Source organism: Capricornis sumatraensis, chromosome 16 (assembly GCF_032405125.1).
Source record: "Capricornis sumatraensis isolate serow.1 chromosome 16, serow.2, whole genome shotgun sequence".
Lineage (NCBI taxonomy): Eukaryota > Metazoa > Chordata > Mammalia > Artiodactyla > Bovidae > Capricornis > Capricornis sumatraensis.
This window is the reverse complement of record NC_091084.1, coordinates 79,659,701-79,674,346: the sequence shown is the minus strand read 5'-3', so window position 1 is coordinate 79,674,346 and position 14,646 is coordinate 79,659,701. Positions and strand designations below refer to the sequence as shown.

The 14,646-nt window shown below is 37.0% G+C and overlaps 1 protein-coding gene across 1 annotated transcript; it reads left to right on the top strand.

Moving 5' to 3' along the window:
• The first annotated feature begins 3,340 nt into the window (after nt 1–3,340).
• Nucleotides 3,341–4,288, top strand: LOC138092554 (olfactory receptor 8J2-like). The gene has a single exon (XM_068988578.1). The coding sequence runs from the start codon at nt 3,341–3,343 to the stop codon at nt 4,286–4,288; it is 948 nt and encodes a 315-aa protein (XP_068844679.1).
• Nucleotides 4,289–14,646: the final 10,358 nt, after the last annotated feature.

Below are 14,646 nucleotides of genomic sequence, written 5' to 3'. Positions count from 1 at the left end.
TAGGTAAACTTAAAAATCTTATTTATTACAAATTCTGGAAGAGACAAGCAAGGATATTGAAAACTTATTCAATTCAAATCAGAACTGGCACTTGTCCAGTGGTTAAGATTCCACACTCTAATGCTGAAGGCATGGGTTCAATTTCCTAATCGGGGGAGTAATATCTATCCTGCAATCTTTTCAGAGCATGGCCAAGAGGGAAAAAGAAAGATAAAAAGTAGTGAACTGCAATCAGAATTGAAGTTATATCCACTTTGTTCTCTTTTCAAGTCATTCACTTCTCTACCTGCTGATTGATTGCAAAGTGGAAGTGCTGATGATACAGCATTAACCGTATTTTCTAGCATTTCCACCGATAGACTGACCTTTTGCACAGAATAACAAAGTGTGACTAAGGAATTATATTTTACCTTAATTTATAAAGACATGTTTTCTGCAGAATTGATGGATATTTTAGGGGACACACTACACCACATTGGAAACTCTGTGTCTATACAAGATTCTATATCTCCAAGTAAGATCTATTCTTACCTAATGCCAATAAAAACAAGTTTTTCTTCCCTTCCTATTTTTTGTGTTGCCCAGTGTGATAAACCTTCAGACGGAAAGAGTTTTGGAGTAAGCAGTCATTTTCTGTTGCTGGTGGACACTGAGAGCTCATGTTGAGATGCAGCGTTTGTCTCTAACACAACCCATTTAGGATAAATTTCATAGTCAGAGACCAATGGAATATACTCTTGAAATCACATCAGCATCTATTTAAAAAATAACTTGCAATATTATTTTTCATTCACATTTTGAGATAAATGATTAACATTTGTCTTTTTAAAAATTTTATTCACTGAGAATCTGTTGTTTTAGAAAATCTACAAAATAGTTCATTTTGAAAATAAATTTGAGAAAACTATTTTTCAAGAATTACAATAGCTACCATCAGTAGCAAATTCTAAGTCAAACAAGATTGTAAATACATAGGTGAAAACTGGGGCTCTTCTATAAAAACTTTATTTCAGTGACGAGTACTTATCTAATGAAAAAGCTTTGCATTCTTTATATTTTAATGATAAGTGGTAACCAGTAATAGACCATGATGCGTATCATGGTCTCCATTTTAAAAGCTAACCGCACAAATTGAGACTAGACAATATTTTCTGTTATTGACACTCTTTTTATTCTTGTTAAATTAAGAATGAGTTTATTGAATATATTATATCATAGTGAAACTTGCACTGACTTGCTTTATGTATAGCAAGTGAACATTTTGCTTTAAGTGTTGCCATTATGTTTGCCATCAAAAGCTTACTTATGCATTTATTTTAAACGCAGTGGTAGACGGCAAGAAATAAGGCATAGATGGTGCAACAACACCAGATCAACTCATTAGACACATATGTGATGTATGGAGCAGAGTATCTTTACTTAACAGAAACGAAAAAGGCAGATGTAAGAGAGTCAGCTCGTACGAGAGCATATCTGGATTTGAATTACTGTAGAGCTAGAAACAATCTGTCCCTGTGTTTTGAAAATACAAGATTATAATTCACTTAGTATTTTCATCTCAACTATAAAATTTCCAGTAAGGGAGAATGAGTTACTGGGACTGAAATGAGAAACCACATTTTAAAGTTTTTCAAGGGACTTTCCTGGTGGTTTCAGTGGTTAAAAATCTGCTTGTCAATACTGGGAACACAGGTTCAGTTCCTGGTCTGGGAAGATCCCAGATGCCGTGCTGCAACTAAGCCCATGAACCACGACTACTCAGCCTGTGCTCTAGAGCCTGCAGGCTCCAACCACTGAGCCTCAAGCTGCACATGCTGAAGGCCGCATGGCTAGTTATGTTAGGTTCATTATTTCTGCTTTGTGAGAACTAAGTTTACGTGTAAAATACCTCATTTAATTTATAAAGCACAAAGACACAATTACCTGGTAAAAATCACACAACTAATAATTGGTGGACTAACAAATAACCAAAAGACTAATAGACTAAACAAGCAATATAAAAAATTATAAAACCATGTTATTAACTGATATCCTATACAGACACTGACTAACTTAATTTCACTAGGCCTAAATTGTCTCAACAGACCAAAAAAAAAACAAACACCCATCTTCCTGGACGCTTCTGCAAAATAATAAAATGATTATTTCAAAATACTTCACATACCTCTGGGCACAGAGTAAAGAAAGAAAGAAAGAAAACAGAGTGAAGTCACTCAGTTATGTCCAACTCTTTGTGACCCCATGGGCTATAGTCTGCCGGGCTTCTCCATCCGTGGGATTTCCCAGGCAAGGATACTAGAGTGGATTGCCATTTTCTTCTCCAGAGGGAATTGGACCTGGGTCTCCTGCAGTGCAGGCAGTCTTTTTACCATCTGAGACACCAGGGAAGTGTATACTACATACTAAGTAATGTTAAGCTTTCTACTCATTTATCTGTATAAATAAAAAATGGATCAAATTTTCACAAAATCAAAAGTGCCCACAGTATGTTTTTTAAAAATCAAAATGGACTTTAAACCATTTAAGGGAAAAAGGGTATATGTTGGAAAGGAAAAAAAAAGGCTGTTAGAATAAAACAATAGGGAAGAGAGAGCAATTAGAAATCAGAATGATAAGACAGGACTGTTTTTTTTTATTTGGCAGAAGAAAGGAAATGAGATAAAGGAAAGAAGATTCAGAAGAATTTCTCCCTGATGCTAAGGAACAATATTAAAATATAAGACTGCCTGTGGGCAACTGAAGCAGAAGTGGTAATGATTATTAAAGACAAAACTGCATTACTGAAAGTGTTCCCCATAGAAAAATGGAAATTCCCAGAAATGATGGCAAAGCCTGGTCTGAGGTGATGACATGTAGGAGATAATAAAAAATAACTGGATATTTCTCTAGCTCATCAACATCTTTTAGGTGCCTTTTATTAATCACTGGAAATACCTACACGGAGGCAAGTGTATGTGTATTAAATATGTATTAATTAAATATTCATTAAATATGTGTTAATATAACTAATAATATTAATATGAATACATGTAATGGCATAATACAATAATATGCATTTATTCAATATAAACCATATCCTTCAGTGAATAATACATTAATATTTTGGTCAAATAGTTATAAGATCCTGAAACGGGTCTCTGTAGAGTTAGTATACCTGAATTTTGTGAAAAGATAGAGGGGAAAACAAGGAAGATCTGAGACTTTTAACTATTTTTGAACAGAAGTAAACTGACTTTAAATGAAACATTTAATAATCTGACATCTAACAGAAAAAACATGATTTTATCCTCTGTTATTCCCTTTCTATTTTCCCCATTAAAAGAGGAAATCAGCAAAATAAATGGCTCCAGGGAATCACACTCATGTGACTGAATTCATTCTAATGGGAGTCTCAGACCGTCCAGAACTCCAGATTCCCTTTTTTTGTGTGTTCCTGATCGTCTATGGACTGACCCTGGCAGGGAACCTGGGAATCGTCATCCTCACCAGTGTGGACTCTCAGCTTCAAACCCCCATGTACTTTTTCCTCAAGCACTTGGCTATCATAAATTTGGGCAATTCTTCTGTCATTGCCCCCAAAATGTTGGTTAACTTCTTGGTTACAAAGAAAACCATATCTTATTATGGATGTGCAGCTCAGCTAGGTGGATTCTTAGTTTTTATTGTGGCTGAGATTTTCGTGCTGGCTGCCATGGCCTATGACCGCTATGTGGCTATTTGCAGCCCCCTGCTCTACCGGGTGGTGGTTTCTCCAGGGCTCTGCCTTCTCCTGATGGCCCTTATTTACACCTACAGTCTGACCACAGCACTGACGGTCTCCTCCTGTGTGTTTTCCATGTCATACTGCTCGTCCAATGTGATCAACCATTTTTACTGTGATAATGTCCCTTTGTTAGCATTGTCTTGTTCTGATACTTACATTCCAGAAACAGCAGTGTTTACCTTTTCAGGGACCAATTTGTTTTTCTCTATGATTGTTGTTCTAACATCCTATTTCAACATCATCCTTGCTATTTTGAGGATACGTTCTTCAGAAGGGCGACAAAAAGCCTTTTCCACCTGTGCGTCTCACATGATGGCTGTCACTGTGTTCTATGGGACACTACTCTTCATGTATTTGCAGCCAAGGACCAACCACTCATTAGATACTGATAAGATGGCCTCGGTCTTCTATACCCTGGTGATTCCAATGCTGAACCCCCTCATTTACAGCCTGAGGAACAAGGACGTGAAAGATGCATTGAAGAGTTTCCTGGATAACCCATGTCAGTCATTCCAATCAGTGTAAAGTTAAAACTGGAACTATCTCCAGTTAAAGGTTTTATTTTGTTCCTGAAAATTTTGCTAAGCAATAAAGCAATAAATAAAATTTCCATTAATTTTAAGGAAAAATCTTAATCCTTTTAATCTCATCTTTAAATATAATTTTCCATACAAAATGCATTAAGTGAAAAAATATACTAATATAAATAATGCAAATAATTTGAAAATAAATACTTTAAAAAAATAAAATATAAGTATATAAAAGGTTTTCAGAATTTTTAAATATAGAAGATAACAATGAATGCCTGTAGGAACTGTTTTGGATATTTGCTATGAGTTAGATTATCTTCCTTGTCACAAGTATCTTTTCTTCAACTACTAAAAGTTTCATAATTTTTTTGTAGTATTTACCCATCAGTTTATCGAGCTTTTCAACCAATTGTCATTTTGCATTTAAAATAAATCTGAAAAAAATAAGTTTGTACAGGAAAATAAATGCTGAATATAGAATGCTTAGATATGCATGAAAATAGGACTAATTGCAAAACTGATTAAAATACATATAAAACTATTCTATTTTTTCATCCTTTATGTTTTGCACATATACATAAAGCAAAATATCAATCTTCATTCAAATATAAAATATATAATTGTGTTTCCTAACATAGACTCATATTTAAAAGTTTTTGTTATAAGATCATAACAGCAAATACTTCTTTTAGTGAGAGTCAAGTTCATGAGTTAATTTTCAACTTTACTCACAAGTAAGTAGATTATTTGAAGACGGAAAAATTGTAGTATATAATGTACATTTCTGGTCTTCAAGGACAAAGCCAGGAATAACTTGGTATCATTAGCCTTTAGAATTTTATATTTTATCATTTATAATTATATAAAAGTCCATAGGGAATGTTTGTTTTCTTTTATTACAGTTTTATTTAGCTTCATCAACCTAGGTACTTGCAATCAGAAAAGTTTACTTTATAGCAGAAAACAATTCTCTTTGAGTCTGGTCAGGTCAACAGAAATAGAGCAACAGGACTAAACTCACACTTGTATTTCTACCAATTATCTGCAATCTATTTTATTAACTTAAGTTAGGCATTTAAGTTAAGGAAATCAGTCCTGAATATTCATTGGAAGAACTGATGTTGAAGCTGAAGCTCCAATACTTTGGCCACCTGATTTAGAGTTGACTCATTGGAAAGGGATGTTGGGAAAGATTGAAGGAAGGAAGAGAAGGAGATGGCAGAGGATGAGCTGGTTGGATGACATCACTGATTCAATGGACATGAGTTTGAGCAAGGTCCAGGAGGGTGACAGACAGAGAGTCCTGGCGTTCTACAGTGCATGGGGTCACAGAGTGTTGGGCAAGACTGAGCAACTGAACTGAAATGAAGTTAAGAATGAACACTGTAGTGTTTCCTACTTCTTAATTTGGTTGACATATATGTATTTTCTAAAATAATTATGTTATCACTTGTATTAGCTTCCTAATGGAGCTATAACAAATCATCTCCAATTTCGCAGCTTGAGACAATGCGAACTTCTTGTTCCACAATTTTGGAGGTCAGAAGTTCACAATGAGTCATCCAGACCTAAAATCAAGGTATCAGAAGACTGTATTCCTTTCAGGACCCAAATAGGGTTCAATCTGTCTCCTTGCCTCTCCCAGCTCCTGCAGGTTCCATATACCTTGCCCGGCGTTCAACTTCCATCCAACAAAGCCATCATTCTAACCTCTGCTTTCACTGACACATCTCTGCTTCCAACTTTTGCATCTTTCTCTCCCTGTGACTACTTTCGACTTACTCACTTAAGGCCCTTTACTTAATCACATTGGCAAATCTCTTTTTTGCTTTAACATTTCCATTGGAGGATAATTGCTTTACAATATTGTGTTGGTTCCTGCCATATGTCACATGAATCAACCACAGGTAAGCATATGGCCCCTCACTCCTGAACCTCCCTCCCATCTCCCAAGGTTTGGGAATACCGTTGGAGGTTAGGAAAGACTTGAAACAACAACCAGAAGGACCTCTCATTCTGTAGCTGCAATAGAGACAGTAAGTATAATAACTTGAGTCCAGCTCCATAATATAAGGATGCCCTCGGCAAAAAGCACTGCAAGTGTGTTAATCTTGGAGGTGGAGGTCATAAATAAATCCTTTCAAGATCATGAAAATAAGAAAAACCATTCAAATTTCCCAAATTCAGACTAACAAATGCCATTTTACAAATTTAAATCCAAAAACCTACTAAAAGACCCTGCCATTTTCTCAGTAATCCCTTTTGTTTTGAGGGACTGTGATCATGTATCTCCATTATTTTATGTATGTCTCAAAACACTCAGTTTTAAAAGAAGTTTCTAGTTCAATAACCAAAAAGATAATAGAAACTAGTCCCACTTATGTTTTCTTTTTCTTTTCTTTTCATTTAAAAGCAAACTTAAGTTTTAAGGTTTTCAGTTAAGATTTTAAGGTTAAGATTTTCAGTTAAGATTTTTTAAGGTTTTCAGTTAAGTTAAGATTGTCTCTTGGTCAGAAGAGGTTACTAATGATTGAAAAAAGAATATGAGATATTATGGATAAGTTTAGTTTGAGCAGCTATCACTCTCACCCTGAAAGTCCACAAGCATTGACGCCATTTGTCTACATTGCCATACCTGCATCTCTACTTTCCAAAGGGCTGTTTCCACAAGCCACTTCTATGGAAATGAAAAAGTCCATTCAAAGAAATCATTCAAAAGATAAGTAGGCTGAACTGAAAATTGGATATATAGGTAGAAGTGATCAAAATGAAAACTAAAACGATTTGATGGCCAGTCAATCTCGGCTCAGGATGTATGTGGCAGATTTTGTGTCACTTCGATGATTATTTCTTCAGCATTTTTTAAAATTGTCAGTCTTATCACTATTATAGACATTTGAATATTAAAACTATTTTAAAATATGTGTTATCTGTATCAGTTCGCATGAATAGTGCTTAGTATATCATTCTATTCCAAATCATTTGGATGATTACTAAAAAAAATAATGTATTAAGAGAAGAAAGCAATTTTGGCTCTAAAAATTTGAATCTGGTTTAATTATTTTTTACAGTCCCTTATCATGTGAACAAATAGTACATATTCATAAGTTGGATGTCCAAAGTATAAAATTTTGTCTAGTGATGATATAATGTATATTGATAAATCTTGGCATAGATTCATATTAATTTAAATATATTAATTTTGCTTGTATTTCTCTTATCAGGGACTCACTCTAGGAGATACTGAGTTGGTCAAAAAGTTTCCTCAGTTTTTAAGTGCAAATACAAGAAATATTTTTAATTTTGTCCAAGAACATTATTGAACAATGAATTCACCATTTCATTCTACCAGCTTCTGCCACCTTTTAAGTAGCTTCATATTTCCATCTTCTCAACAACTTTTGTATTTTTTTTGAGCAAAAAACTGTTGCAGGTGCCTTTTATAGTCTTCCAGGGAATTGAAAATATGTTCCATTATGAGAATTTTATAAAGAGTAGAATAAATGGAAATCTGAAGGTGCAATATCTGGTGAATACAGTGGTTGAGTCAGAACTTCCCGGCCAAGCTGTAACAGTTTTTGCCTGGTCATCAAATAAATATGTGGCTTTACATTATCCTGATGGAAGATTAAATGTTTTCTGTTAACTAATTCTGGATGGTTCTCATCGAGTGTTGCTTTTACTTGATCTAATTGAGAGCAGTACTTGTTGAAATTAAGCATCTGGTTTTCCAGAAAGAACTCATAATCGAGGACTCCCTTCTACTCCCACCATATACACAACATCATCTTTGAATGAAGAACAACCTTTGGTGTGGTTGATGGTGGTTAATTTCACTTGCACTGTGATTTCTTGCATTCCTCAATAGTGTACAGTATCCATTTTTCATCACGCACCACAATTTTTTTAAAAAAACAAAATGTTTTTATTATGTTTAAGTAGAGAGTAGCTTGCGGAAATATGATCATGAAGGTTTTTTTCACTTAACTTACGTGGAACCCAAACATCAAAGTGATTAATATAACCAGGCTGGTGCAAAAGATGTTCAGTGCTTGATTTGGATGTTTTGAGTATGTCCACTGTCTCCCATGTGGTATAATGTTCATTGTCCTCAATGTCTCTAGTTGATCGCTATTGACTTCAACTGGTCCACCCAACAGTAGAGCGTCAACCAGCAAGAAATCTCTAGCACAAAACTTGGCAAATCATTTTTGACACATTCGATCAGTTACAGCACCTTCTCCATACACTGCACAAATCTTTTTTGGGGGGTTTCAGTTGCACTTTTATCTTTCTTGAAATAATAAAGCATAATATGCCAAAATGTTGCTTTTTGCTTCCATCTTCAATATTAAAATGGCTATACAAACATTCACCAGTTTTGATAATTTTAAAATGCATGTTGATATGACAGCTGTTATGATACAATGTAAGTAAATTGTTTCAAATGAAATTAAAGATAAATAAATGCTATTAGAGTCATTTTATGGGAAAAAAGCAAACAAACTTTTGGACTAACCCAATATAGCACAGAAAATTTCATTCATGGATCTGTGGGGACCATACACATAAAGTCATTAACTGTAGTGACACAGATAAAATTCCAGAGTTGGTAACTAGCTGAATCCCAGTACTATGGAAGCAAAGATTTCTAATTAAAGGAGGCCCAGATTATAGTAATTTTACAAAACAGAAAGGAGAGACATAATGTTGTGTTTGTACTAAGACGGTCCCTGGAGAAGGAAATGGCAACCCACTCCAGTACTATTGCCTGGAAAATCCCATGGATGGAGGAGCCTGGTAGACTACAGTCCATGCAGTCGCGAAGAGCTGGGCATGACTGAGTGACTTCACTCACTCACTCACTCACTAAAACGGGCTTCTCTGGGGGCTCAGATGGTAAAGAATCTGCCTGCAATACAGAAGACCTGGGTTCAGTCCCTAGGTTACAAAAATCCCCTGGAGAAGTGAATGGATGCCCACTCTAGTAATCTTGCCTAGAAAATTCCACAGACAGAGGAGCCTGGTGGGCTTCAGTCTATGGAGTTGCAAAGAGTTGGACATGACTGAGCAACTAACACACACCCACAATCCCCCTCCACACACAGTAAAATGAATGTACTTCAAAAATGGAGAGTTGAATGGGACTCTTTAAGCATCAAAGCAAGTTAAATGACAACATGCTCCTGCTGCTGCTAAGTCGCTTCAGTCGTGTCCAACTCTGTGCGACCCGATAGATGGCAGCCCACCAGGCTCCCCCATCCCTGGGACTCTCCAGGCAAGAACACTGGAGTGGGGTGCCATTTCCTTCTCCAATGCATGAAAGTGAAAAGTGAAAGTGAAGTCACTCAGTCATGTCTGATTCTTTGTGACCCATGGACTGCAGCCTACCAGGCTCCTCTGTCAGATTTTCCATTCAAGAGTACTTGAGTGGGGTGCCATCGCCTTCTCTGAATGATAGCATGAGTGCACATTAAAAGGTATACTATATTTACATTATATGGCTGTATTTCTTTTTAAGAGCACATAGCAGCTCTCATAGTGAAGGTGCCTGTATGAGGAAGGAGAACTGGAGTGAGGATGGGAAATGAGGATTGAAGAGGATTATAGGATACAGAATAAGTGTGTGATTAACTCAATGTAGACCCTTTGAAAAATGAGTTACATACATATTCATAATTTGTATTCCTTCTGAGTCTTTAGAACAACTCTAGGACATGTTTAAAGAATTTTGTCTTTATCCTCAGACATAAAACTTGGGCAGAAGCTATGGTGGAAAATACTGAATATTGAAGTAATTTATGGGTGATTATCTGGCTAATCAAGGCTATGGTTTTTCCTGTGGTCATGTATGGATGTGAGAGTTGGACTGTGAAGAAGGCTGAGCACCAAAGAATTTATGCTTTTGAACTGTGGTGTTGAAGAAGCCTCTTGAGAGTCCCTTGGACTACTAGGAGATCCAACCAGTCCATTCTGAAGGAGATCAGCCCTGGGATTTCTTTGGAAGGAATGATGCTAAAGCTGAAACTCTAGTACTTTGGCCGCCTCCTGAGAAGAATTGACTCACTGGAAAAGACTCTGATGCTGGGAGGGACTAGGGGCAGGAGGATAAGGGGACGACCAAGGATGAGATGGCTGGATGGCATCACGGACTCGATGGACGTGAGTCTGAGTGAACTTCGGGAGTTGGTGATGAACAGGGAGGCCTGGTGTGCTGTGATTCATGGGGTCGCAAAGAGTCGGACATGACTGAGCAACTGAACTGAACTGAACTGAAAGGACTTATCCAATAAATGATAAACTGAAATCCAGATATTTGAGTGAGTGCAATAAAATAAATAATAAAACAGCATGTGAATTGCATCTAAAAGAGTGTTTCCTCAATAGGGAAATCAAAAATAATTAACCAAGACTATAGAGGCTTCATTTCGTGTTCTTAGATGCTTTGGGAATAATCAAATAATTGCATTCATATTTCTAGGGGACTGTCTCAAAGGGGAAGGACATTCATAAATTCTTCTGACTTCAGTCAGACTACTAACCACATGGCCGAACAAGAAGGCATTCCTTGTTTTTGGTGAGTGGATGGCTGATTACTAGATTAGCTCCAGTGACAACTGTTGATTTCTATCTTCAGTTTAAAATTATAGATGAATTTAGTCACTGATGTCAGACCCAATACATTAGTCCATGAATATTAATACTCTCTTATCATAACTGATTTATGGAGAAATTTACAGAGTAAACTCAGTTATTGTATTCTTTGCAAATAGTAAATAATCTTTTTTTCTATTTGTTATTAACTCTATACTGGGATTCTAAAACCAAAAACATTCTGAAGGGAGTGTAGGTATTTCTTGAAACCTCCAAGTAAAATGCTGTTAATGCAAAGATGCTGATTGCAGACTGGAGTTTCTGATACTAAAGAACTGTCTATGCCTCAGATGGTAAGTTTCTGCCAGAACTTTCAGTTAAACAGCAACACGATATTATTATCATTATCATGGCTCCATGGAGTTTTATTTGTGCTATATATATATATATATAATCTGGTGCCTCTTTCTGTTAATATATAAGAGACGGTGTTGGTCAGAGTGTAAATTTCAAAGGAAGACTCTGAGTCAAGGAGCTGAACTTTTAATGTTTACTCATAGAGAATTTTAGGAAGCAAAAATGAGGGATGAGTGTTATGGTCGTCTTGACAGACCAGAACCTGGGGACAGGAGTCGATGAAAAGAAGGTGAAGAAAAGAAGGCCATGAGGGACCCAAGTGTCTGGTGGAACAAGGGTGCTTTCATCATGGCGGCATGTGCTTATATATTGTTATACAAGGAAGCTTTAGGCAGAAAAATAAAGTTGAGCAAAAACACTGAAACCAAGTGCATAACCATAGTAACTAGGGGAATAACAATCATCACAGGGCCAGAAGACAATCCGTGTATTGGAAATAGGAACATGACTAAGTAGTTCTACAGAAAAGCAAAAGGTTACTGAAAGGAATCCACGTATGTGTTCCATCTCATGACCTCAGCCCTGAGAGATGCGTGCAGCTCTCGTCATTCCTGTTTTCCAGGAACTGATAAGGAACAGAAGGCCCTTGAGAAACAGAAAACAACATACAGGTTTCCTTAAAATTAAACATTCCCTGGTAGATAAGGAACGTGAGACTCCCCTGATTAGGGAGAAAGCTAACAAAATACAGAATAAAGAAAAATTACTGCTGCATGCAACTGAATTTCAATTACTTAAGATAGTTTCAGTTCAGTTCAGTTCAGTCGCTCAGTCATGTCCAACTCTTTGCGACCCCATGAATCACAGCACACCAGGCCTCGGTGTCCATCACCAACTCCCGGAGTTCACTCAGACTCACGCCCATCAAGTCGGTGATGCCATCCAGCCATCTCATCCTCTGTCGTCCCCTTCTCCTCCTGCCCCCAATCCCTCCCAGCATCAGAGTCTTTTCCAATGAGTCAACTCTTCGCATGAGGTGTCCAAAGTATGCGAGTTTCAGCTTTAGCATCATTCCTTCCAAAGAATGCTCAGGGCTGATCTCCTTTAGAATGGACTGGTTGGATCTCTTTGCAGTCCAAGGGACTCTCAAGAGGCTTCTCCAACACCACAGTTCAAAAGTATCAATTCTTCGGTGCTCAGCTTTCTTCACAGTCCAACTCTCACATCCATACATACACTGGAAAAACCATAGCCTTGACTAGATGGACCTTTGTTGGCAAAGTAATGTCTCTGCTTTTCAATATGCTATCTAGGTTGGTCATAACTTTAGCTTCCTGCATAAAAGAGGGCTAGAAAAGCTTGTTTTTTTATTCATTGAGTCCTGTCACTTATTAGTTAATATTTCTCTTAACACATTAGATCTCAGGCCCTTACAAACTGCTGTGGGTGGTGTCCAAGCAAGATCCCTTTGCCCTCAGGAAATGTAGTCAAACACTAGAGATGGAAAGCAACCAGCATGTCAGAAAACAATCATCTTGGCTTGTAGGTCAAATCAGAAAGAAAAAGAGAGTGTCAGTCAAGTAATCATGTTTGACTCTCTGCGACCCCATGGATTATAACTCCCCAGGCTCCTCTCTCCACAGAATTCTCCAGGTATGAATACTGAAGTGCCCTGCCATTCCCTTCTCCAGGGCATTTCCCCATACAGGGATCAACCCGGGGTCTCCCACATTGCAGGCAGATTCTTTACGGTCTGAGCCAGCAGAGAAGCCCCAGGTCAATTCAGAGGTGACCTCAAACACAGAGCGTGGGAGACAGCCGTGTCTGCTCAGTGATATTTGCAGGAGTAAGTTGATGGAAAAGGCAAAATAACACAGAATAAACTTTTAAAAACATTTTCTGAGAAGCTGCCATTGTTTCCTCTTTCACTCCTTCTCTGGGTCATTCTTCATCAATATTATGCTGAGGAATCACAATGACATCTTTATAATTTGCCTCAGAGTCACAGTTCCTTCACCAGCCCCCACCACATCCACAGGCAGAAGGACCTTAAGATCCCAAAAAGGCCAACCTCCTCTGCTCTTTGTCTTTAGAGGCATTCAGGAAAAACCAGCTTCTATACAGAGATGAAGCTGTTAATTTATTCTTTCCTGTTTGCAGGTATTCTCTCCTCACACAGATGTCAGTAAATTCTGCTAACACGAGTGTGTGGGCTACACTGACTTGGCCATTTCAAACCCATGTAACAGGAAGGAGACTTTTGCTCTTCCCTGGTTTCCAAAATAAACTTTTTGACTCTGGGTACTATGTCCTCCACACCACCGTGATAGGATGTCTTTGACCCTATCACCTTTGTATCAAGTTTAATTTTATACAGATAATGAGGCTGAAGGCTTGGAAGCATTATGTATATAGTGGAGCAAAACTGAGTCTAAAATCAATACCAATAAAAGTCAAGAACATCACTCCTTGGAATATTTCTTAATCTAGTGCATGCCTTATGGTTTCAGTATTTGTGAATTTGCCACACCTTAAACGCTTTATAATCTAGCCTAGGGTATTGCCTTTTTCACTATCATTAATCTAAATGCCTTAAGAGAAGCTTTCTTCTTGATCTCTTGTGTTTTGTGTTACAAACTGCACACATCAGAATTGAATAGGAAGAATTTTTTTTTTGAAGTATGAGAAGAAGAGGGCAGAAGACCTCCCTACACCTTTTCACAGCTCCCAGGTATATAGCACAAGTAAAAAAAAACGTTACTCAGCTCATAGAATTTCTGCATGTTTGAGAATCTGACATCATGGGATATCATTATAATGAAGTGGTACAGTTTTAAATAATCTTCATGGATTATAAAAAGCCATATAGTAGTGGTCTAGCGATCAACACTGAATCCCACATTTGGTGAGTATAATACTGGATATCTTAAGTTAGAAAATTTTGTTGTTTGCTAAGGAGGATTTGCCAAATTCCAAAGATGTAATTGGAAAAGATTTAGACTGATTTTATGCCCTTCACTAATGCTACATAATTGCAGAGTTAGTGCTCCCTGATTGAGAAAATATGGTGTATTTTACAAAATAAGGAAAGGGAAGATAAGGACTTTTGGCCTTATTAGCTGTATTGAATGAGAAAGTATTGTTGTCCTTTTATACTTTTAAATTAATGTGTGTAAATATTTTTGCCGATGTTAAGTCACCTAAAGACTTCTGACCCTGACCCATTCAAGATTCTTCTTCTTTTTTATCCTCCTTAGTTTTTTGTCTGCCCTTTGAAAAATAATATTCTCAATCTGACCAACCCATGTATCTCAGTTGAGACTATTTGCGAAGTTTTAGAATACATAGTTAAGACTGGGTGTTTGAGTTTGCATAAGATAATAATTAATAGGTTTTACATAC

Excerpts from the sequence above, each read along its gene's own strand:
- LOC138092554 (XM_068988578.1), top strand. The coding sequence starts at position 3,341 with ATGGCTCCAGGGAATCACACTCATGTGACTGAATTCATTCTAATGGGA.